Below are 26,146 nucleotides of genomic sequence, written 5' to 3' on the forward strand. Positions count from 1 at the left end.
ACCTTGTGAGGAGGTACCATAACGTGTACCGAAGAGTAAACATAGGCACCTAGACTACGCGGCGCACATGTCACACACGACGCTGCTGCTGCTGATGATGATGGTGATTTGTTGGCATCCGCATTGTAACTGGACAGTGTACATATAGACAGTGGTCTATAAAAATAGGCTGATGATGACGATGATGATGTAATGGGGAGGTGACACATAGTCACCTAGCTTGCTTGATTTAATCAGGTATGCCATACATGTTTTCAAGCAACGCTTGTATTGCCTCACAAGTGTCGGCGGTCGTGGTGTAACGGTAAAACCCTACCTTTCGAAAACTCGCGTCTCGTTCACTTGGTATATACGAAAATCGGCATGGAAGGGTACGAATGTATAACTAACATGACTGATAGGTCATGACATTAATAACCTCACATGCTCGTCAGTTGCCTCACGATTAACCATAATAAAATCACGCGTGGCGCATACCCACAGCATTGTATATGCGGGTATGAGTCAGGGATATGCGCGTATGAGCCAGTAAAGAAAAATAGAAAGAAGGCAAGAATAAAGAAGGAAGGAAAGAGCACGTGCGGGGAAACCTGCGCCGGGTCACGTGACGCGCGCGACCAATCAAGGTCGTTTGGTGTGTCGCGGGGAGGGAAAGGGAAGAAAAGGGGGTTTGAGTGCGCTCCGGCGGGCTTTCCTGGCCTCAGATCAGTTTCGGCCCCCGGATGGGAGGGCCACGCGGGGTGCGTTCCGCCGAGGAGCAGGCTGCGTTTGAGCAACGGGGCCGCGAACTCGCTCGGGAAAGGGCTCGTCGTCGACGTGCCGATTCTAGCGTGAGGGCTTCTGAAGCCCAGGCGAAACGTCAGCGAAGAGCCACGGACCCCGAGTTGCGAGAGCACGATGTTGAGGCCAAACGTCAGCGAAGAACCGCCGACCCTGAGTTTAGGGCAAACGAAGCGAAACACCTGCGACAGCGTCGTCTAGCCACAAGCTTCGCTCACCCCCCTTTGCTCGACAGGGGAAGGGCTGTAAATTTTACAGCGAAAGCTGTATATGGCTAGGCGAAACGAAAAAGCGTTCGTCCCATGTTTCTCTAAACGTCTCCATTGGCTGTGCCGTCAGTTACGTCGTTCTCTACGTCGCACCCAAGCGCGCGCACCATTGGCAGCGCCGTTAGTGACGTCGTTCTCTGCGTCGTACCTGCTCTGCCCGTAACGCCGGCTCCTCGGCTCGCCGTTGTCGCATGCGTTCCGTGGTTAGCAGCGTGGTCGTGGTTCCGTGGTCGTGGTTAGCAGCGTCCGCCCGTCTTTGGCGCTTGCGTTCACCTTCCCGATTTCAACGTGGACGTTTCGTCGCAGCCGAAGCCAAAGTGCCGCTCGAGAAACTCCCGCCGAAAGCGGGCGTTCCCGCCATTGCCACGCTGACGCTGCTACAGTGACGCTGCTCTGCCCGCAACGCCTCCTCCTCGGCTCGCCGTTGTCGCATGCGTTCGATATCTCGAGTTAGCTCGGCGTCGTGGTTAGCAGCATTTGCCCTCCATTGGCGCTTGCGTTTCGCTAGAAACACAAACATGTAACCAATAATTGAGAAACGCTTCAATACAGCGTCGGGATTAACCCACTGCTAAATACCGGGGCCACATGTTTCAGCTTCGTTGGTTAACCATCTGTACGGAGTGCTGGGGCGGTGATTTTTTGTATACATCTCCTTAATCTTTTTTTCTTCCTCATAACTTCTATATGTATCTTTTACCGCTGCCTATGCAACTGCTAAATGGCGGGCCACCTGGTACAAAAATTGGTCGCAGTTTCACCTGAAAGGCGAAGCATCAATTGCGATAGCAAATTTGTAAGGAGCTATATGGAGTAATGATAGTAGCTTTATCAGCTGTATAAACTTGGACATGCAGCAGCACCGGCAACACGCAAAACCGTTGTCGATGCCGTCGGCGTTTTGCCCGCGTTCGCACAAAATGCGTGCGGCGTTGGTGACTGTTACCGGAGCCTCTGTTATAAATAGGCACTTGGTGCCGCAGCTAAACGTCGCCCCCCTTCCCTCCCCCCCCCCCCCCCCACGGCCTTTCGCGCGTCGGAAGAAGGCACGTTTGCGCTACATATATGGTGATTGTAAAGGAGGAAAGAGACGCCTACTTCTGCAGCCCTTAAGGAAGCACGGCGCAGAACGCGCGTTTGTTCTCCGCCGTGGGTTCACTCCCCGTGAAAGAGCGCGTCCCTCGCGCCCTTTCACTCGCCCATACAGCGTTCGGCAGCGCGCGGCGACGATTTCATCTCCATTGACGTCATACGAAACCTCACGGCAACGGCGACGACGACGGCGACGCCGACGGCAGAAATCTGCTTAGGAGTGTCCATATAATTGCTATCGCAATAATAAAACTCGAGCAGTGAGCGGCTCATCCAACACCATCAGAATTGGAGGACGCTTAAGCTTCGCCTTTAAGAATAGAACGCGATAGGATTCAAAGATCCCTGGCTCTTATCAGGTTTTTTTCTCGTATATTCAAATTACAATCCGACGCTATCATGTCTGTAGGTTGTATTTAAGTCGGACTTAACGATTTTTCTGACGAATTTTACTTTGAGAAACTCAATTTTTTTTTTCACTAGCCCTTGCGCCACGCGGATGGCCTGTGTTGTCGGAGTGGTTCGCGATGAATTTCTCCACCACGGATGCCTCGGACGCCGATACTTACGCCGAAGCCCACACCGACGCAGACGCCGGATTTTCTGCGACGCGTTTCCGGCGCGCGGTAATGGCGGCTGTTTCGCCGTTTCGGTTTAAAAAATAATTAATTTCGAGGTTTTCGTGGCGCATCTACCCATATTTCAAGCTTAAAACTTTACACAGCGGCCTGCTCTATATCTACGCTAACAAACTAGCTTTTTACGAGGTCCCAAATTTTGTTAAAGTTCCACTCTGTGTGATGTTAGTGTTTCGGTGGTAGCAAATATTTTTCGGTCAGCTCATTGAGTTATGCAACGCAAATTACGTGAGTAGGGGACTTTAAATTTATTTATTTATTTATTTATTTATTTATTTATTTATTTATTTATTTATTTATTTATTTATTTATTTATTTATTTCAAAATACTGTCAATCCTCTCGCGAGGATTGTTACAGGAGTGGGAACAAAACATTACAAAAGCATAGGAAACAACTCACTCAAGCAAAAATTTCACAATCATGCGCAACTGTCGCTTATGTATACATTCAAGGGAACATTTGTAATATATATACATATAATATATAAACATTAGTACACAGTGGTTTTAAATGAGAAGAACGCAGAACGGACGAAGAAAAGAAACATTAAATGCAAAGCCTACAAATGGACGAAAATGAATTAATATTAGGAGCTTGGGAGCTTCGGGATGATATCCTCAATTCTTTCTAGAAACCTTTCTAGTGTTGTCTGGGCTACAGTAAGTGGGTCAAGCGCATTCCATTCCCTTATTACTTGAGGAAAAGATGAAAAACGAATTGTATTGTTTTCACAAAAATATTCTTTAAACATTTGGTCATGTTTCTGGCGCGTTTTCACTTTTTCTTTAGCAGTAGCGAAGGCTGTGGCATTGGTTTTAAAGTGACCGTTTAACAACTGATAAAAGAACTTCACGTTTGATTTTGCGCTTTAAGTGAATTATGTCGCGGTTAATCCATGGGTTGTGCTTTTTTGTTACCTGTTTTCGTGTAGGGATGAAGTTGGACATGCAATATATGATGTATGTTTAAACTGTGGCCACACTTCATCTATGCTTGCGTTACTATCTGTACAAAGATCTGAGAAGTCGGGATACGCGTGAGAGAGGTAAGTCATTATTGCCGCATCATCGGCTTTATTAAAGGAAAGTACATATTTTACTGTACCAGGTTGTCGTATTGGAGCTGACAAAGGCAAAGTGCACAAAACTATTCTGTGGTCCGATATGCCGTCTACTGTTTCAATACTTGCGCTGTCGGTGGAAAAATGATCGCTTACAAATACAAGGCCTAACACTGAGTGGGACCCGCCTTGCAAGCGCGTAGGTTCAACAACACGCTGAGTGAGGTTGAAAGTAAATAAAAAGTCAATTATGCAGCTCAACGTAGCGTGACATTGCAACAATGCGATAAAGCTCTTCCCTTGGCTCACAGTTCAAGGGCGCTGGCATCTCTAAATCAACAGGTCTCTAAGGAATGACAATTTCATCCACAACATTTCAGGTTTTCAATTTGAAAAACCACTGACACACGCGCACACACGCGCACACACGCGCACACACGCGCACACACGCACACGCGCATACACACGCACACACGCACACGCACACATGCGCACGCACACGCACACACGCACACACGCGCACGCACACGCGCACACACACACACATACACATACATACATACATAACATACATACATACATACATACATACCTACATACATACATACATACATACATACATACATACATACCATACCTACATACATACATTATATATACTGCTGTGTGCCCGTCTACCCCGCACGTCCCCCAAATGTCACGGGATGTTCTTGTAAGTCCGCAGGCGTCTGACGATCGAGCGCGCACCCACTAATTCGTCGTCTTCCTCTTCACACTTCACCGTGCCGGCGCCGATAATCTCCGGTACAATATATATATATATATATATATAATATCATATATATATATATATATATATAAAGAACCTTACTAAGTTTAAAACAATGTATACGTAGGTCAAACTGTAGCACTGACTTCTTTACTGCGTCTTGAAATAGCCGGCTCTAACGCGGCATAATTTGCAATGTATCTAAACACGGTTAACGACCAGGCATGCCAACTTACTCTACAACATTTTGTATACTTGTTTTGCTGCACTTAGAAAGCCGAAACTTGTTGCTTCCGTTGTCTTCGTAGCTCATGAGAAATCCGTGAGCCCACGAGCAGTCGGAGTTGTTGTTAGGGTCGTGCGTGGCTCCTAACCTGCGCGGGAAAAGAACGCCCATCAGGCTTCTGGCTCGATCTTTGTCAGCGGAGCGATTAAACCTACAAGACAGTGCTTACGAGTGGGCGAGCTCGTGAGCCATCGTGAGGGTGCCCACATATGACTTGGCAATGTCTTCGCCTTCAGCGACTGCCGCCCTGGTGCATACTGTGCCGACGTACGCAAGTCCTGGAAAAATAATAGGCGTGTATTTGTGCTACACCATTCATAGTTACCGGATCAGTGAACGAAGGCTGTCGCTGAGCTTTCTGTTGCAACTTGCAAATGATGTCTAGCGCTCTTATCCTGATGAGAACTCAGCTTGAAAATATTTGTAGTAGCAACTATCACCAGTTTCTGAGGCTACAGGGTGCTAGTAAAAAGGGTGCTACAGGGTGCCAAGTAAAAGAGATATGCAGTGTGGCTTTGAAGGTACTGGCAAAATTTGTAACCTTAGTACAGGTACATGTAGCTGTGATGTTCTTTTTGAGGATTAATTCTGGCCTCGAGGGTTTGTGCAGAAACGCCGACAAATCAAAATGAAATTTCGTTTTCGGCTGGCAGATCCACCTGCGATACCTACATATGTAACTTGTTTTAAAAGCCCATTAATAAAAGTGTAGGAAAGGAACCCACGCAATAAGGCCCAGACGTAAAGGGGGCCTGACGTTCGACGTACTACGCTGCCTTCAAATGGCACAAAGTAAGAGTTTCAGCCTGAAAAATACCTCCGCTTGAGCTTGACATTTGGCGATGAGATCTAACCCGCCGTATTTCTTTAACCAGCCGTATATTTTCTTTGGCCTACGGGATCATAAAAAAGAAACGCAGTACTATAGTACTGCGATTCTGTAGAGGAGACGAACCCGCCCAACTACGCCTAACATTGACTGGAAAAATCTACCAATGGCATTTTCCTCAGTATTTCTTGGAAGGCTTTTTCTTGGATTCAAATGAAGTGGCTAGGCGATGAGAACAACTGGCACCATGGCGCCACCAGTGCCGGTGCGCATGTACTTCGATCGTAGTACATGTGCACTTGTGGTTGCAATTATATGGACACTCCAGGCGCACTTCTGCCGTCATCGTCACCCTCGGCGTCACCATGATATTTCGTATAAAGTCCAAGGGCAATAACGTCGTTACCGCTCTCCCTGTGCTGTATGTGTGAGTGAACGCGTGCGAGGGTGAGCCGACGATGAATCTCGCGCGTGCACGGGAGGAAAGCGAGGTTGAAGCGCGCTCTCTTCCATCGCGCGCGAGGAACCGTGGCGAGGAGAGGTAGGGAGGAGGGGGGGGGGGGGAAATGTACTTCTCCTGCGGCTGCTGCGTATGGTGCAGTCGCGCAGGCCCTATCTTGAGTTACCGCGGCTTAGTTCGCGTTGAAGCTAGAGGCAGCACGAAGGTCAATTCGGCTCGCTGTTGTTGCGCGCTTCCTCACTCCAGCGTTTGGACAGCGAGTTTCCGCGGTCATCGAGTGAGATGTGTTAATGTTTTCTTGTGCGCGCGCGACACGATGCTTGTTAATTTAGTTAGTAAGCGAATGTTTACACGTTTACACAACCTATAAAACTACTAATCCTTACTTCGTATAGCTCTCTACTAATTTGCTAGCGAAATTGATGCTTCGCCTTTCTGGCGAAACTGCGACTTTTTGACAGACGTGATGACTTGGGCTTTTCTTCGTCTTGCCGCAGCACAATGCGTTGAGCTCAGGCCTCGTCAGCTGCCTTGCGCGGCGGCGGCGGTTCAAAAGCAAATGTCGATCATTCAGCTTTCATATCGTCTCTGAATTTTTTCCCGAAAATTGCTGAAATCGCCGCTATTTCGAAAGAGCTGGAAATGGTCCCAGTGACGTCAGAAGAAATTGTCTACTTCGTTTTTTGTCGCTAGCGCCTAGTGTACTGCGCGTTTACATTATGGTAGTGTAGGATCTGACGTCATCGACTCATGCAAGACGTCACAGGAAGCAGCTACCGGTTTCGGTTTCGATATTTCGTTCATTGGTCATTTAAAATGATTGATTTGTTTCTAAGTAAATTGAACCATCCTAGCGGCGGCAGGACTGGCAATGCCATTTGAAAATGACAGTATCCTAATATGGGGGGGGGGGGGGGGGGTTAACAAGACGCCGGAGTTGCACTTTTACGCCGGACGTTCGCCGGATTTTGCACTTCATGGGGCATATAATGCTTTGTCATTAAAAAGTGCCTCGAACTCGGCCAGAAAGCTTCGCTATAAAAATCAGTGTGCATCTTATAGCTTACGATGAAGATGAAAGTTACAGTAGGTGTACTTCACCGAAATTCGCTGCGTGTCTGTCAACGTAATCGTGATTCAGCGCGTTTTAATGGTGAATAAAAGTTCGGCTTTTTCTTCAAGGTCTACCATGGTAGCTGAGGGACGCATTCGTCATTGCAATCTGCCGTGCTTCCCTTGCCGTTATGTGACATTTAGCCTTTCTGGCTCATGAAAGCCTCTGTTCGTTTTCCATTTGTATGTTTCTCTCTCCTTTCCGAAAAGTAGGCAGGTGCTGTGCCCCTTCCGATGGCAGTTGCAAGCCTGCTTCTTGCTTATCCTTTGTTCTCTTATAAGTGTAGATATATATTATCACAGAAAATAACATTAATAATAATAATAATATAATAATAATAATAATAATAATAATAATAATAATAATAATAATAATAATAATAATAATAATATAATAATAATATAATAATATAATAATAATGTGCATAATAAGGATGTGCATAATTTTCATGCACACATTTTCTATTCTAGAAATGTCAGCGTCTATGTCTTTACCCGCTCCCAGAAAAAACAATGCCTCTGCAACATTTAAATCGTAGCTATTTTCAGTGCTATTATTTGAGAGCGATTGTCTTACCTGCTACCGCTTTGTCTAGTGTGAGTGCTCCTGTATCAGTTCCATTACGAAGTCTTGCCAGGTTTCGGCTGTAAGTGAATGCACAAATTAAATTGCTGCAGAAGCGATGTTGGTCCACATGATATTATAGGGGAAACAGGAAATGCATTAGCGTGTGATACTCCTCGCAAAATTGTTCGTTTTCTCTGCACGCAAGTTTCTGCCATCGCAATCGTACTCACTTGGTGACGAGATAAACGAGGTCGGAGGTCTCAAGAATCTTATTGGCTTCGGCATAATCCACCAGGCGCTCCAGCGTTTCCATTGCCTCCGCAGTATCTAAAAAATTGCTTGCAAATGTATCATCCTGCAAAAAAGAATGAAAATGAAATAAACGTTTCGTGTACTCATCTTCGACAATATTAATCGGTAGCACAAACAATTTGTAATTTCACTATTATTCTCTATATATAGGCTGAAAACTAAAACCAGTTTTTTTATCGAGGAAGAAAACTTTGATAACTCTATACATGATAAGACGGGATGAATGAGATAGCAATTTATAAGAAGGCCTGAACTTTTAATCGCTGAAGCCTTGAAATTTGCAACGGAGGAAGAAAGTTTAGGAAAGTGAAATTAAAGGTTTAAAGGAGGAGGAGATCAACACCATTGTGCAGTGATATCATCCCTCGATACGCGGAGCGGAGAAGCTGAAGGACGGCGGGTGGGCGACCTTCTTGCCGTGTGAAGTGACCGATCAGTTTTGAATGAGAAGCATTTCTTGGCGAACATTTGCCACCGTGAGAGTATTGTGTCTGTCTAGCTGCCTACGTCTTGGCGCTCTCATGATTGTTTCGTTAACTTGGTATGTACCAAAGGTGGCATTATGACGACAGTGTATGGCGACCATAAACGATAGGTCATGACATGAATGTCATGACATGTGTTTCATGTAGGTCATGAAACAGCCGCCTACGTCTTGGTGCTCTCATGATCGTTTCCTTAACTTGGTATGTGCCAAAAGTGTCATTATTACGAGAGCGTATGACGACCATAAACGATAGGTCATGACGTGAATGTCATGACATGTGTGTCATGTAGGTCATGAAACAGCCGCCTACGTCTTGGTGCTCTCATGATCGTTTCGTTAACTTGGTAGGCTTCCCACACACTGCTTCGCATAACATCGATTCCTACAGGGCGTGGGATCGGCTGGCTCTTTTTTTTTTCATTTCGTGTTGTCTCTGAAAGAAAATCCTTCCCATAATTATTACTTAGAGCATTATTTCGACTTGTTTTTGTTCTTTTGGTTGTTTTTGTTTTTTTAGATCATACAGAATTCAAAAAATATTTGCGGAAGATAGTGTAATTTTATTCTTTGGGCTGGATTTCTCTAAGCACTTTTGTAACATGCCGCCGTCGTATGCATTGAAGCAGAAAAGTAACTGGGATGCCAATGTATTTCGTAGCACACTAATGGTAATGAATATCTCGAAACTGGGGTCACCCTGAAACCTTGTTCCAAAGGGATACGCCTTGCGCACCGGCTATGATTATTAAATCGCAATATGTTCCATAAACATATAAATACGAAGTTAATTCATTTTTGTTGATCAGTCGATTACGCCTTTATATCTGTCATGCAAGTAATGTGCCCCTGTTTGATTAATCCAGGTCAATGACTAGAAATATGCCATCTGCCATAGGCTATATTTAAAAATTTCGTATGGTGTAAAAAAACAAAAACAATATCGCCCGGCATAGTCATGTTATCTTGCGTTTATTTCCAATCAGGAGCACATTGGCCGTACTGGACCTTTTTTATGCCCTTGCGTTCTTGCTTGCCCACATAGTTAATAGAAACCATGTTCTTGTGAAGCTTCTGCAATACTCCGTACATTGTACTAAAAATTAAATCATGAACCGTTATCTTAAGTTCATCACAAACCCGAGATTTTCAATAATAATGGCGTCAGCATGGTTTTTGACAAAACTGTATTTTTTTCTAATTAACTAGTTAGTGCAACCTAATAAATAATGGCGTTTAACGTCTGGAAACTGCCCAGTGGCATACGAGGAAGGCTGTAGCCGTTAGTTCAACAATCTTGATGCTAATGTTTCTTTAATGTGTGCTTAGATAGTACGGTAAACAACCGTTCTTGGATTTTTCATATAATCAAAAAAAAAAAAAAAAAAAACGGCCGCCACGGTCAGGTGCCGAACCCTCGTTCTCACAAGCCGAACGCCATAGACTCTGAACCACCGCAACGGGTAGTTACTGCATTTGAATAGTTAATGTGGCCGGGCCGGTTTCGTTCGCACAGAAAGTGCTTAGTTTACACTTACCGTACTTTTGGTGATACCGACAAGCTTGAATGCGATGCTGGGCATTTTCATGTCAACAAATATTCTGTTTACCTAAAATCAGGTAAGAATATTGTGTTAGAAAGTATTAAAGTGGGGGAGAGGTGGATGGAGTTTTACTATTACCAATAATAAATCCCTCCACTAAGAGGTATTACTCGCGGGATCGAGTCCCGGCCACGGCGGCCGCATTTCGATGGAGGCGAAATGCGAAAACACCCGTGTACTTAGATTTAGGTGCACGCTAAAGAACCCCATGTGGTCCAAATTTCCGTAGTCCCCTCCCCCCCCCCTCCCCCCTACGGCGTGCCTCATAATGAGATTGTGGTTTTGGCACGTAAAACACCCTAATTTAATTTTTAACTAAAAGGTATTACAGAGAAACTATGTCGAACATGCCATTTGTATAAAGTACTTCTTGGAAGATCAACGACATGACAGCGGTAATTTTGTGCTGGTCGTAACTTGATATATATATAGGACTAACAGTGCATAGGACAGGTCAATCGTAAGAAACGAACTAAGCGCGACCACTGTCCTGTCCTGTGCATTGTGACTCCACTTAGTCATAGCAAGGAAGATACTGATTTGCACTTCGCTTCACTTTAGACCAGTCCTGACAAGTGTAACATCGTAGCTAGCGCAAGTGAAGCACACAAGCTGAGACACTGGGAATCGACGTTTATTTACAGTATACGAAATGGTGGGAAAGCACAGGGAATGAGTCGTGGACGATAGGTAGGCGCCTGCTGCAGCTCAGCTGCGAAGTGATAATGCACACAAGGAGAACGAACTTGAAGTTAGTTACATCAACAAGAAAAATTCAATCGGCAGCACTCTGGCATTTCAAAATCGCAAACAGTAAACACGTGACCTCACTTGTAAATTTATATACTCCGTTTCGAATTATAGCGACTATATTTGAAGCCCGCTCACCGCATTCGTCATGACTGCGAGGTAAATTGTCAAATCCTTTTCATTTCTAAACGAGCTTTGGTGCTCCTCGTCGGAAATAATGTGAAGCTCCACTGTAAAATTGTCAACGGTTCTCGGGGCTCTAGTCGTCGGATACCGAAGGGCTTCCAAGAAAAGAGAGAGCAAAAAGGAGGCATTTAGGGCTGATTGTTGTCGCTTGCACAACACCACCACCCACTCACTCAATCAATCAATCAATCAATCAATCAATCAATCAATCAATCAATCAATCATAATTAAAGTGCCCAGGAACAACGTGGAGGTTGGGGTATTATTATTAATAATAATTATTCAATCAATCAACAATGTATATAATTATAGAATTCGTAGTTTCGGAAATTATTAGACACCTATACAAAGTAAGGATAGTACAGTTTCGTTTTACTGAAGTTCGTTATATCGAGGTATAACGAAATTCTTGATATAACGAAGTATCTAAGTTTTCATAATATAACGAAGTGTGTTTGTATGCGATTTCAATATAACGAAATTTCACTGCCACCGTAAATAAATTTCGAGACAGTAAACAAGCCTCCGCGAACGCAGATGGTCAAATGAATGAATTACAAGTGGCTGCTTGCAAACGCACCTCTGAAATCCCGCGCTGCGCGACAAGAGCGACCGCCGAAGTGGAGCCGCATCATGTTCCGTATGAAGTCCAAGTGCGATAAGCTCCTATCGCACGCCGCGCACTGTGTGCTTTAGGTGCGAGTGAAAGGGGGCGAGGGTGAGATAAGAAAGTTGGTGGCTTCACGAGTGCCCCCTTACCACGCGAGCAAAGGGAAACGGGACGGGGGGGTTGAGCTCGCGGTAACGCAATCTAGCGCTCGCGAGGGGGCGGGGAAGTGGAGTGGATGTTAAGTTGGCGCCCGTCTCGATTTCTAGCGCGTCTCGGCCGTTGCTGCGTATAGCTAGACTCTAGCAGGGCTGTAAGCGCAGCTGAGCGCATACGCAGCAGCGCACCCTGCTTTAGCGGTAATCTGCCGCGTGTGTAAAGAGTGGGCGCGCCGAGACGGCGTGCATCATGTAAGCTGTCCTCCCGTGCGTTTAGTATTGGAGGTTGCGTAATCTCGAGTTTCGGTGACCCGTTGGAGCGAGAGGCAGACGAAGCATTCCCTCTCCGCTGCCGGCGATTTTCATGTTAGCGTCGTCCCAGTGCGCACAACGCTATGAGCCTAGGGGCGGAGTGAGCGCGAAAGCGTGGGTGGCTTCGTTTAATTCGTATCGCCGATGTGAAGATATCTTCGTCGTGGCATGAAACCGTATTATTCGTCGCCGACTCCCAAACTCATCAAAATCAATTGATTTCTCATTCAAATTTGCTTTTTTTCGATTGCCCGATAATTCGGAAAATAAAGCGGCCCCTTTCCGTGTAAGAAAAATTGGTCGGCGACTCTACTTATTTACAGAAAAGGTCGAATTTCATTACAACAAAATTTCGATATAACGAAGCAAATTGACGATTTTATCGACTTCGTTATGTCAAGGTTTAACTGTAGTTTTATCGGTCGTATAAACTTGTAAACATAGGCATACTAACTAAATGAACAAGTATGGTGGCACGCGCGCACAAGCAAGCTTGAACACATCTCACTCAATGACCGCGGAAACTCGCTGTCAAAACGGTGGAGTGATGAAGCGCGGCCGCAGCAGCGAGCGAATTGACCTTCGTGCTTCGTCTCGCATCAACGCGGACTAAGCCGCGAAACCACATCGCACGGCGGACTCTGTCCCCGACGCAGATGGCTTTCAAGATACAGCGGCCCGGGCGGGCGTTAGCGGCCGCGCGGGTCGCCCAGAGTACAACGCACCCCTCCTCCCTATCCCTCCCCCCGAAGCCTTGCGCGACGGAAGACAGCGCGCTTTCTTCCTGCTTTCCTCCCTTGCGTGCACGAGATTGCGTGCACGAGATTGCGTGCACGAGATTGCGTGCACGCGATCGCCAGCTATCCCTCGCACACTTTCACTCGCACATACGGCATATGGTGCGCGGCGACGATTTTATTGCCCTGGGACTTTATACGGAACCTCATGGCGACGGCGACGCTGACGCCGACGGCAAAAATGTGCCTGGAGTATCGATATAATTGCTGTCGCATGAAAAATACGGCAGACTTCAGCGATTCCTTCGGCTCTGAGCTCATTTACTGTGAGGGCAGCATTCTCCCCATTGAAGACCAGCATATTAAGTAGATGCAGATGTAGAACCTTGTGATATACTGGGGCGTATTCACTCTGGGGATTGACATTCACTCTGGGAGTAGGTTAAATTAAACTGTAAAAAAGATGCCAAATTTTTCTTGTCTTTATTATTGGTATTAATTTAAGCTTACACTGCACGCACATTACATATAAAACGATGTCATACCGGTAGTCGGAGGCCTGCCTGACTGGCCTGGTCTCCCAGGGTGAAGAGGCGCCGTGGCCTGCTGTCTCCTTGCTCTCCCCAGAAGACTCGGATCGTACCTTCTCCTGAGATCAGTTTTTGCAGCATGCGAGGACCCGCCGCTGTGGCTCAGTCAGCTAAGGCGTTGCGCTGCTGAGCACGAGGTCGCGGGATCGAATCCCGGCCGCGGCGGCCGCATTTCGATGGAGGCGAAATGCAAAAAACGCCCGTGTGCTTGCGTTGTAGTGCACGTTAAAGAACCCCAGGTGGTCAAAATTATTCCGGAGCCCTCCACTATGGCGTGCCTCATAATCAGAAGTTGTTTTAGCACGTAAAACCCCAGAAAGAGGAAGCATCCAAGGGACACGCGTCGGGAGACACATGCCTCTTTACTAATCGCCCACTCTGACCAATCAGGCAAGCCGACGCGATCCAATAGGCGCAATAGTTCAAGCGACCAGACATGGTCCTCAAAACACGCAGGGAATAAAACTTATCATGACTGGGCAGAGCCGAGCTTTAACCGACCGTGACTCGTCCCCACCCGTCTCGGGATCCCTTCAACGTCGGCTGCGTACAGAACAATCCCTGGCCGGCGCGCACACAGTGACTGTCAGGTACGACGGCGTCGGCCTGGCGAGAGCACACGCCGATAGAGGCGTCGTCGCGGTCATTACCACGCAAACGCTCGAGTCGCCCGCGCCGCTTGTTTTCATTTTCCCACTTCTCGGACACCGCTCTTTGCCCGGCTCCCGCGTATTGAGGAAGACCCAACAGTCAGACCCGAGGCACACTTTCGTCGCGATCATTGGATGTGATGTGTTCATGTTTGCCTGTGCGCGCTGACACCATGCTTGTTAATTTAGTAAGCGAATGTTTCCAAGTTTATATGGCCGATAAAACCACAATCCTTACTTCGTATAGCTGTCTACTAATTTGTTATCGCAATCGATGCTTCACCTAAACTGCGACTTTTTCAAGCGAAGCTTGTATACGCTAGCCTGTGCCGGCGATGTAAAGCTAACGCTACTAATGGCTCATACCTACATTGGATATGCGGGTATAAGCTAGGGACAAGAAATAAAGACGGAAGGAAGGAAAGAAAGAATGAAAGAAAGACGGAAAGTAAGGAAGGAAGGAAAACAGAAAGAGCATGTGCGGGGAAAGCTGCGCCGGATCACGTGAGACGCGCGACCAGTCAGCGTCATTTGGTGTGTCGCGGGGAGGGAAAGGGAAGAAGCGGGGGTGGGTGCGCTTCGCCGGACTTCCCTTGCATCAAATCAGTTTCGGCGCCCAGATGAGAAGACCGCGCATGGTGCGTTCCGCTGAGGAGCAGGCTGCGTTTGAGCAACGGCGCCGCAAACTCGCTCGGGAAAGGGCTCGTCGTCGACGTGCTGATTCTAGTGTGAGGGCTTCCGAAGCCCAGGCGAAACCCCGACTTGCGGACCCCGAGTTGAGGGAGCGCGATGCTGAGGCCAAAGGTCAGCGAAGAACCGCCTACTCTAAGTTTAGGGCAAACGAAGCGGAACGCCTGCGACAGCGTCGTCTTGCCACAAGCTTCGCTTGTCCCTATTTCCTCTGCAGGGGAAGGGCTCTGAATTTTTGTTATAAATGTTCTGGACCTCTAAACCTTAGAAAAAGTACCGGCAAGCCTCGGACGCCTCAAATAATGCCCGCTAATAATAATAATAATAGGTTTTGTAGCGTCAGTTTCCTTTTTGTTTTTCAGGAGGTGACTTTGTTATGACGTCATGATGCAGAATGCGGTCATGAGGGAGCAAGTCACGTGGGCGCTACTTGTGAGGCCCGATGCAGCAGCATAATAGATGACTGAGCGAGCGGGAGCGAGTGTCAAAACGTCGCGAAGTTTAGCTTCCTTGCGTTGACATTTTGCGTCATGACGTCACAACAAATTTATCTCTGGGAAGATAAAACCATGACTGGTTGTATGACAGATATTATAATAAATTGTTTAGGACTTTTCACGGTTGCCACTATTTTTGAGGGTTTAGATTTATATGTCCTTCATTTATTTAATAAAAAAGAGCTTAAGAATTATGTCAGCACTTCTGTATCGATCGTGTTGTTCTTGCTTGCGACTACTAGACGCAAAAAGTCACGTACGCAAATGTGTACATCGAGACTGAAGGGGGTCAAAAGTACTGTAGCGCTTTTTAAAATCCATGTAACTGCCTTACAGGTTGCGATTGTGTTTCAAGCGCCTTCCGACGGGTGTGCCCCGGTCGAAACCTACCGAAATGAAGGAATATGTGTTGTGTTGTTCCTTCTGTTGAAACAAGGGACACTTACTGGGTATCCCGCTTTGCAGAGTTCTCAGCTCAGCGGGATGAAACGCCATCGCTGAAAAAAAAAGAAAAAAAAAGAAAGTGAACTATAATGTAAGCGAGTTATTTCAGAGTTTTCTAGTCACTGCAGTCAAGCATTAAAAAAACTGCCGGTCTCTGCCTCCCACACTGTGGTTTGCCAGTTTATGGCCCTTTGCTGCCAACTTGTCACACCAGGTGTCACTAGCTGCTTCAATGCACCGAATGAAAGTGCGAACGGCCATCTATATAGGACTCTTGCACGGTGCCCAAATATGCTCCCATTGGTATTGCGTAATAAATAAATTACTTCCTATATAAAACATTGAAATAAGATGTATCACAGACCTCCCTAAATCACACGGTTTGTTAACAGAATGATGAATTATAATTCTTTTATTTACTTTTTTTAAACGGATTCTCTAATTTACATTTGTTTCGTTGGTTTAGCCCCTCAGTACGTGCAACTGTGTCTTGGCCCGTTCTTGGCCAATCCCGCAGAATGGGCAGGTCACACTACAATTCCTAAATAAAATCATCTAACCAAACCAATATATTTGTCATAGCATTATATAGCGATCACAAATGAAGCAACTTAGCTACCCATTGGTTACAACATGTGCGTTGAATCTGCATGGATTTTAGCAGAATCAGATTGAAGAGGTCTGAGAAGAAAATCATACGGAAGAAAGAAAATAAGGAAGTGTGAACATTTAATGAAAGCTAATGTGAAATACTTTATATATACAAGTGCGTATATGTCGTTATTACATAACATGATATGCTGATCGAGGGACACTTACACATGTATGGCTTGCAAAGATATGAGCACAACGTTGGTTCTACCTGGTTTTCCCTGTATTATGGGTTATGTCTGACCTGCCTACCTTGGCGACCAAGCGCATGAAGTTGCAGCAAGAACGGTGATACTTCAGAGACCCCCCAGAAATAATTCTGCCATGGTATATATACTCGATAGCTGAATCCAGCAATAAACAGCTGTTGATCTTGGTGCCTATAGTTTTCGACACAAACACAGCGTCTCTTCCGACTCGGGTATGGAGACCGTCTGTTGCAAGTCTTAACACGCTCCTAGTAGGCGCGCCTACTACGGATAGAAAGCTGTTTTGTGCAGCCATATGAATTCGTTTATTCTATGTTGCCCAACATAATTGGACCATTTCGTTGTTAACCGGTAAGCGTTATTTATTTTTTTCCAGGCTAGGTTAATTTCCTGCTCGACACGTCCAAAAAAGCAAGTTCAGGTTCGGGTACAGTTCCGACAAAAATTTTAATTTGGGTACAATTTCTGGCTCAGGTTAGGGTTCAGTTTGACGCCATATGTTTATTATTCATCCATTGGAAGTGAAAGGAATCCGCTCCTGGCAAGCTTAACAGAGAGGCCCTGCGCAGGAGACTAGCACTTAATTTTGAATTTTCACGAAACTGGATATTAAAATAAATATTACGGGAGTAATCTGTATTGTTCTTGCAGTATTACTCTTCAAATTTACCACATTTTAGCATTGCAATATAATTTCTCAGAAATTATAGTTATCCTTTCCACAAAAATATCCCTCATATTTTAAGAAGCCCGAACCACGGGCCTGTATATTCTGCACATATTCTAGCATGCATTGAATAGCACAAAATATTCTATACGGAAAGCAAGACAACTGTAGATATTTATTCAGCCAGATCCATACCCATGAAGATTTCTTTATGGGTGTGAACAACGTGCAACCGCTTACCACTTTCGAGGACTGCCCTTATTTCTTGAACTTCGTATATATTGTGAAGCACCTGTCCTTGTGCCGAACGCTCGCTTTGAAGTAGAGGCTTTATCCGCAGCTTATGGTTGATAATGCCTTCCTGTCAAAAGAGAATGAGCAGATGGTTTCTACGGACGCATATGGGAAGAAGGCTTCGTTAAGTACCTCAAATTTATCGCGCTTGATCGCAAGAAGATTATGTACGAAATTCTTTCCAGACTAATTTATCTCACATGTCCGACATAGATAAACATTTAAACACTTTCGTAGCAACTGATTTAGGTACTCAGCCAACAATTGATTAAATGTTGAAGATAATGCACTGTTGCAACAGAAAATTTTAGAAGTAGCTTACCGCCCTTATTTTTAGCGGTTATTGAATGCCTGACGACGTACCTAAAGCTATCTTACACTACATGCTCAATCGCAACAACCGCATAATGACGCTGTATGTTCAATTGTACACCCCCGAGATGGTCCGCCCGTTTGAATACTTGATCGTTCACGCTTCACTAAGGCTGTTGTGTAAGCAGAGAATAGCTGCCATGTTGTTATCGAATGTTTTCAGCCTAAAGCCGTCACGACAGCAGCATGTCTTGCATAGTCCTTTCTAGTCACACAAAAGCTTTTATGGTACAGATATCACTTTATAATTTTGACGTTAATTAGTGGGCTTGACAGCCGTGTTTGGTGGGCGATCTTGGAACCACTGTATGTGGCCCACCCGTTAGTTGGATACTGGCGTATGTAGTTCACAGCGCCTCTGATAGCCGCAAGTTGTGATCCTGTTGATGTTGTGGCACATCCCTTCCCCTACCTTCTTCCCTCTCTCCCATGTAGAGTAGAAAACCAATTGCGATCTGGTTAAGCACCCTACCTTTCTTTCTCTGATGTTTATAATTTCTTCCTGATTACGTTAACTCCGGCTTTTACAGGCAGCAAAAACACATTACAGAGAAAAAAGAAACCTTAATTCTTCTATTGCTCAATAGGAAGAAGGAAATTATTACGCAGGCGAGCTCCCAAACAGTATTGAGCATGACGAAGTTAGCCCTTAACGGCATAATTTTTATAAAACATTGATCTTTGCCTTTATAAACTTTATTCGTGAATAAAATGCAGATGTTTGTACTGAATCACTTGCCATTTGCAGAACTCCATCCTCACGGGTTACATACAGAGAGGACTGATGATGCGAATCGTGATACAAGTTATTTTGGATTCCAGACGTGTCCATCTAGAAAGAGACGTCATAAAATCTCCTATAAGAGAAGGTTGTTTGGGATTAGGTATGAGGGCAGTGGATTGTGGGGTTGGGGGAAAAGTGCAAGTGCCTTGCAAGTGAAAGCTTGTTGGCGCTGAATGAGGACATTATATTGGACTCAAATAGCGGTGAAATGAGACCGGAATAACGCAAACGCTGCGAATTAGTCAAAGATTAGTCAAGGAAGCCACAAATTCACTTGAATTACTGTTTTTGAAGGGTTTGTACAACTTTAAGCACACTTCGGCTCGTGGCTAGCGGTGACTAATGACGGGCTTTGAAATAATTGCACACTGATAGTCAGTAGTATACATCACCACTATCACTATCACTGCCATAATTTTTTCAAAGAAAGAACGTACCACTAAAGTGCATGTAAACATCTAGATTCCTAACCAATGACATGTTGATTTTCATTCAGTATATACAATGTGAAAGAAAAACACAGATCATCAGCCCTTCTCTTCTCGAGAAAATGGGGGTAAGCGAAGCTCGCGGCAAGACGAGGCTTTCGCAGGCGTTCCGCTTCATTTGCCCTAAACTCAGGGCCGGTGGCTCTTCGCTGACGTTTGGCCTCAACATCGCGCTCCCGCAACTAGGGGTCCGTGACTCTTCGCTGACGTTTCGCCTGGGCTTCGAAAGCCCTAGCACTAGAATCGGCACGTCGACGACTAGCCCTTTCCCTAGCGAGTTCGCGTCGCCGTTGCTCAAACGCTGCCTGCTCCTCGGCGGAACGCACAACGCGAGGCCTTCCTATCCCGGTGCCGAAACTGCTCTGAGGCGAGGGAAGCCCGGCGGGGCGCGCGCCAACCTCCTTTTCTTCCCTTACCCTCCCTGCGACTTACCAAACGACCCTGATTGGTCAAACGCGTCCCGTGATCCGGCGCTGGCGCAGGTTTCCCCGCACCTGCTCTACTTTGGGAACAAAGCTGAAATGTGCGGCCCCAGTATGAACCACACGTGATGTCTTTTTAACGCGATAGAGTTAAGGGCCCCGTGTCGCAGAAAATCCGGCGTCGGCAAGCGGCGTCGGCGTGCGATGCGGGTGGCGGAAAAAATCATCCCCAACCACGCCGACCGAGCAGGCCCTCCACGTGGTGCAAGGTTTTTGGTGAACAAAAATTGAATTTCCCACAGTGAAATCCGTCAGAAAAATGGTAAAGTACGACTTTACAAATCGGCGTCGGATTGTAATTTCAATGTACGAGAAAACCTAATTCTGCTACGAGGAAACTCAAACACAAACCCATTTTCCAGCATTTCTTCCAGACCTGCGCGCGTCGGGGCGATAGCAAACAATTGATAGAATAATAAAAAAAGGTGCTAGGGCCTTCACATTTTAATATAAGGCCACTTATATTGCCCCTGGAAAAACGTCTTTCCTGCAATGCATTTCTGTTTAAAAGTGAAGCCGACTTCAAGGAAATCGGTGTAAGCTTGGTCTTTGTAAGCTGGCTTTCCCACGTTCAGTGTTGAAGTGAATGAAGCCTACTTGCCGTATGCGAACGATGCGATGCGAACGGATCCCGATAACGCTATCGCGTTCTACTCTTAAAGGCGAAGCTTAAGCGTCCTTCAATTTTTCTTTCTTTCTTTGTTTCTTGTCCTTGGCATCATACCCACATATCCCTGGCTCATACCCGCATATCCAATGCGGGTATGCGCCACACCTGATTTTATTATCGTTAATCATGACGTAACTGACGAGCATGTGATGCTATTGATGTCATGACTTATCAGTCATGTTAGTCATACATTCGTACCCTTCCATGACAATTTTGGCATATACCAAGTGAACGAGACGCGAGTTTCCGACAGGTTTTAGATAGGGTTTTAGCGTGACACCACCGACACTTGCGAGGCAATACATGCTTCACTTAAAAAAAAAAAAAAGAAAAAAGAAACGTGGCACAAAGTAGGTACACATTAGGTACTAACAATGTTAATCGTTTTAGAAACGAGCTAGGAGCTTCACATTTTTCGGGTTTAAACACGTGAATACACTACCCTCTCATTTTAAACTGCATTAGCGCCGAATTAGTAATAAAAAATGAGAACAAAAATATACCGGTGTTTATGTGCCAAGTTGCAGTTTACTAGCAGTTAATACATTTGTAAAAACAAGATTGAAATATGTCTTGGTCGTCTGGGGTCCTTATATTGCAAGAACATTCAATTTGAAATGGACCAACATAAGGCTGTGAGATTCATTTTCAACAACTATAGAGGAACACAATCCCCCGTTACTGTTATGAATATTGATTGAAATTTTTCAATAGAATGATCATTCAATGTTTCTTACTAGCATTTTAATTGGTAATGCTAAGATTGTAAAATCAACTCGCATTCGTTCCTTAAGAAGACACTTTAGTTGGGGGCCAATTCCGATTTTCATATTCACACACATGTAAAACGCACAAATGTTTTTTTTTTTTGGCTGAACCGATTTGAATAAACTTTGTTGCATTCGAGAGAAAATGTTAAATTGTAGTGCCTGCAGGAAGTTGAATATTGATTTTGATAAAAACGTAGTAGCACGAAGTTTACAAATCCGTAACCTGGCTGCGAAAAACAGTTATCGCAATTCTTTAAACTGCGCGCTTTTGAGCACCTAAAGCGGAGAAAGTTGATATATGGATTTAGAGCCTATGGGGAATTGTCACAACGTTTACGAGGTATTTGCAAAAGTCCTACTCTAAAATCAGGGGCATATTAAGAGCGGTGCATAACATATCATGTAGTGTCGTTGAGCGGAATTGCGTGCAGGAAGAGACAAAGTGGACAGGACAGACGCTCACTTACAACTGAAGCTTAATGAAAAGTTTCCAGGAAGCGGAAATCCATCAATTTTGGCCGCTTTAGATGTAATATTAGTGCAGTTTACGCAACTGTGATAACGTTTTTTACTGCTGAGTTATCGAGTTGTGAGCAAAATAGTTGAGATTTTTTTTTCAATTTTGTAGTGAAGATTTCTTTTAATCGACGACTTAAATAAGAAATCCGCTTCCTATAGTCATTAGACTAACCTTATTCTCTTAAATGCTACAATACTCACAAACTTGGTGTAATGGTTTCCCAAAAATGCAATTTTTCCTTTTCTGTATATTCATCAGAAGCAAGCTAAAGCTTCGTCTTAGACATTAGCTTATTATAAAAAAAATCACGCGCTATTCCACTGCTGTGAAGGCGGATTACCAGCGAAGCAGTTTAGCACGCGACATAGAGGTAATACAGAATTTAGATGAAAGTCATAAGCCAATTTTCTTTCTCTTGAGCGGCGACGGCGGTCATCCCGAAGAAAGACACACGCGCAAACTTTACTTTTAATCGGCGGCAGATATTCGCGTGGCAGATTACCGCCACCTCGGGGAGCCGGAGGAAACTAGAGACGCACGACGGGACCGCCACGCCGGCAGAGCGGAAGGAAACTAGGCACCCAAGCGCTTGGAACGACGACAAAGAGAGAGCGTTGTGAGCTGACACATGGCCGACGTGGGTCGCATAGCGGTAAATCTTTGAGAAACCCTCATTATCTACCTGAGAGTCTACTGATTTGAAAGTGGTGCCTGTTGATAACTAATCTACTGAAGATGCATATCCCAGTGATGAGACGTATAAGCTTTTGCATAGAATGAAGCAATTTTGCATCAATTTCCGCGGAGTTGAGTTTTTGCACACGCTGATATGTTGACAGACACGAAAAATGCTTAGAACCCTAGCCATAGGCAGGTTCGCTATAAAACATTTTGCCATAATGAATGCATTCAGAACAGCTTTTTCTGCTCGCAGTAGAGGGTTAGCATCAATTTCCAACAATCTTGGAGTTAGCAAACTTCAATCTCTTGAAGAGCGCGTGCTTTGCTGAACGGTTCAGATGATATGCCCTTTTTTTTCGTGTAGGTCTCTCAGTCTACGTTACTTTATGTTACGATATTCAAGAGATTTGTTGTTCGGGTGATAACTACTTTGTTAGTTGCAACTGCTCAAGGTATAATGTATAAACTGTACCTTCTACATGGGCCGAAATGGCCTGCAGTACCTTCATGTAAATAAACAAATGCCAAGTAACACCATTATGGTGTAATATTCTAATATTGTGTCCAACGTAAAAGATGCAGGTGCACGCGGCATACCGAACGGCACTAGTGCTTTAAAACAACGCCGTCAACACTCACATTGCTGGTGTCTGACAACGGTTTAATTTACAGCGGCATTGTGATCGTAAAAAGACAGCCTGTTTGTCGCTAATATCAGTGTAGGCGGTGAAGAATGATCCGTCTAAGTACGGCTTAGGGACCCCATTAAATGGTTTCGTGAATTTTACGACCATTAATAAAGAAGGCACTCGCACCGTTTTGTAGCTATGTCCAGTGCTGCTCCTTGTAACAAAAAGCAGGTTGTCCGCCAAGACAGAGCTCTTTTCGAGGTTCAGGATGAACTCGTCATTTAGTCGCACTACCAAATTTTTTGTAGCCATACGTTCCTCCACAATGCTTGGGTAGACAAAAGGTTCATTTTCTGTAAAGAAATTGAGGAAGTTCGAGTATATTTTCTGCACATTATACCTAATGCACACAGAGTAGTACTTCATGCACTCTGCTGTAAGCGGTGTGTGTACTACTAGACGTATTCTATTCATGCGAGTGGGAATGTTCTAGCACAGGTAAAAAAAAAAAAGCGAGTTTCACAACCGAAAACAATCAAATAGATTGCGGCAGCGTGATATTAAAGTAATATTGATATGTGCCATTTAATCTACACTGTTTCGGCACTGGCGATGGCGTATAAGCAAATGCTACGTTTGTAAAGTTTCAGTCGTATCGTCTCTGCCGTGCAGTTCAGTAAATATTTTTTTTATTCAGATTTGAAGAGTGATCTCGGTACACTTATAGCCACCTTAGAAATAGTGGTTAATTGACTCACTCGGCAAGTAAAAAGCAGACCAGCAGGTGTTGGGGAAATCAACTGAACGCGCGTGATGATTACCTCGCCAGCGGCACATATCCTCGAAATGCGATGACTAGAAGTGAATAACAATGTTCTCGGGCGGTATTACCGCTTTGCTTAGCGGAAGCCTTAATTACACGCCTTTAGGTGTAGGTCACACGTTGCAGTTTACCCGTACCCCCAACCGCAAAAGTTTTCAGAAAATGAAATCCATGAAAAACGAAATATTCTCGCATTAAATGGATTCACCGTATAACCATAATGTGCAGTGAATGCTACCATGTAGGATTACCAGATAACTCAACTAAACCACGGGCGGTTGAGTGAAGCTGCTAAGAAATTAGTTCTTGGCCCATTACGCGTTCCTAAGACTGTTTTTCTATTAAAGCGTTATTTATTGCACCTATTAAAGCGTTAACAGGGACCTGTAGGAGGTCTTAAAAAAAAAGAAAAATATATCTCCCAAAACTTTGTCACGTTATGTAGTCCTCCAAAGAGTGAAACTGGAACTTGAAAGAAGACGGAGACAAGGAAGAAGAAGAAAAAAGATGGAAGAGGAGGGGGAGAAGGCGGAAGAAATTTGCATAAAAGTGAGCGAAGGTCGTGGGAAGTTGACTCCCCTAGCTTTGGAAAGAGGAAAAGGGGCGTGCGCAAACACATGTAAATAAACTTTCGCAAACCATCGAATAAGTTTGTGTAGGCCAGTTGCTTTGAGGATTATGATTTCTACTGCATAATCTTTGAAACGAGGCGGCGGCGAATAGTCGCCTAAGCTGCTTGATCTGATTAGGATTTACTACATCGATTACAGTTTAGCACTTTGCCTGATCACAAGAACGGCAATAGTCTTCATCTGCGCTGTCCTTTCCAACAAACCTGTAGGGGCATAGGAAGTCATGTCAGCTCTTGACAGCTCAGTGAGAAGCCATGCCAATTTTGTAAACTAGCTGTTCACGAGGACCATCAGTCAGGAAAACTTGGAGACCGTCTTCATTTCGCAAAATATGGGTCATATATTAAATGACTGTTGACGCACGTAATCGACTGCCCTTTTAAGAGCCGCAGGAACTATTGCAATCGACGTCAACATCAGCGACTGCTTGAACTGTATAAAGCGGAGTTTGATGCTACCATCACAGTTCCTGTAGAGCTGTTGAAAGTGGCAGAGATATCTGCGTGAACATGGACGTGGTCATAGCAATAGTAATTTAGTAGAAAATGAGAGAGCTGCTTGATGAATTAGTGGTGACAGGTCTGTTTTGTTTAGAGGCCCAGCAAATAAGAGGCGCATGTGAGGCTGTCGGATATAGAACAAGGTAGCGCGTACCCACGTATACAGTACGCGCTGCCTTTGCCTCTTGCGCTTCCACTTGCACTATAGACAACCGCTTTATTATTTGCCTTCAGTCCACCCCTTTCTGTCTTCAGGGAGCCAATGAACTCTGAAAATATTTTCTGAAATTCACTTGCGGTGTCTCAAGCGAATAGATAACTAATTATCTAGGCATCGTACTGCCTCTAATAATGCCACTGCCTGAATGGAAGTTCCAAGGCCCAGATTCAACTCTGCGCATGGAAGCACTATTTGTGACCTCTAATGACCAGCTGTTGCGAATTCGTCGCATATGTGTTGTGTGCTCCTAATGTTATATCCACCGAAACCATTTAAGGTGAAGATAAGATATATTTTCTGAGGGCACGGGAGGTTCACCAGTTTTGACAGTGAATATGCTGGTTTATGTTGAAGGCTTCCTACGAGTGAGATGCTTAATGAATCTGGCGACACACGTACATGACACACTATTTTTTACGATACAAGTACGAGCAGGGACAAATATTCATATAATATTATGCATACTCACGTGCATAGCAGGAATGAACAATACGTATTAACACCATGAAGACTATCATTTCTCTGCGGTCAAATCGCTTTAGACGCGCTTGTGTGATGCTGGTCCCACTCTCACTTGTTATATCTCGGCAGTGTGGATGTTGAATATCAGTGTGGCAACATGTTTACTTTTACATGAGTGTGGAAAGCGTAAAATCAAGAGAGGCAAGTTCATTCCCGTGCTACCTTCTGCAAAATGACACCGTGCACTTAGTGTTTTTAAGGTTACCGTAAAGTACTCTGTGAATGGTATCGCTCAGCAGACCGCTGGCAAACCATCGGCTTCGTAAAGTCAAAGATGTTTCCGTGGACGTATTTGCTGACCAGTTGACGATTTTCTTTCGGGCTACATAGCCACATAGATATTAT

The 26,146-nt window shown here is 44.9% G+C and overlaps 1 protein-coding gene across 3 annotated transcripts in view; it reads right to left on the reverse strand.

Annotated features, from left to right (window-relative positions):
• LOC119464309 (venom metalloproteinase antarease-like TtrivMP_A) overlaps positions 1–25,906 on the reverse strand; it is a 33,259-nt gene extending 7,353 nt beyond the window's left edge. Inside the window, exons 1-11 of one of the 3 annotated variants that reach the window (XM_049655962.1) lie at positions 25,749–25,906; positions 23,291–23,457; positions 18,820–18,912; positions 17,655–17,775; positions 15,890–15,940; positions 11,155–11,297; positions 10,201–10,272; positions 8,097–8,221; positions 7,876–7,943; positions 5,066–5,174; positions 4,847–4,984 (exon numbers count right to left, since the gene is read on the reverse strand). In XM_049655962.1, the coding sequence (XP_049511919.1) occupies positions 4,847–4,984; positions 5,066–5,174; positions 7,876–7,943; positions 8,097–8,221; positions 10,201–10,272; positions 11,155–11,297; positions 15,890–15,940; positions 17,655–17,775; positions 18,820–18,912; positions 23,291–23,457; positions 25,749–25,797 (1,136 nt within the window). In that variant the 5' untranslated portion in view covers positions 25,798–25,906. Of the gene's footprint in view, positions 1–4,846; positions 4,985–5,065; positions 5,175–7,875; positions 7,944–8,096; positions 8,222–10,200; positions 10,273–11,154; positions 11,298–15,889; positions 15,941–17,654; positions 17,776–18,815; positions 18,913–23,290; positions 23,458–25,748 lie in introns of all 3 variants that reach the window. The other 2 variants (XM_049655961.1, XM_037725221.2) reach the window with 2 other exon arrangements.
• Between the last annotated feature and the right edge of the window lie 240 nt (positions 25,907–26,146).

This window comes from Dermacentor silvarum, chromosome 9 (assembly GCF_013339745.2).
Source record: "Dermacentor silvarum isolate Dsil-2018 chromosome 9, BIME_Dsil_1.4, whole genome shotgun sequence".
Lineage (NCBI taxonomy): Eukaryota > Metazoa > Arthropoda > Arachnida > Ixodida > Ixodidae > Dermacentor > Dermacentor silvarum.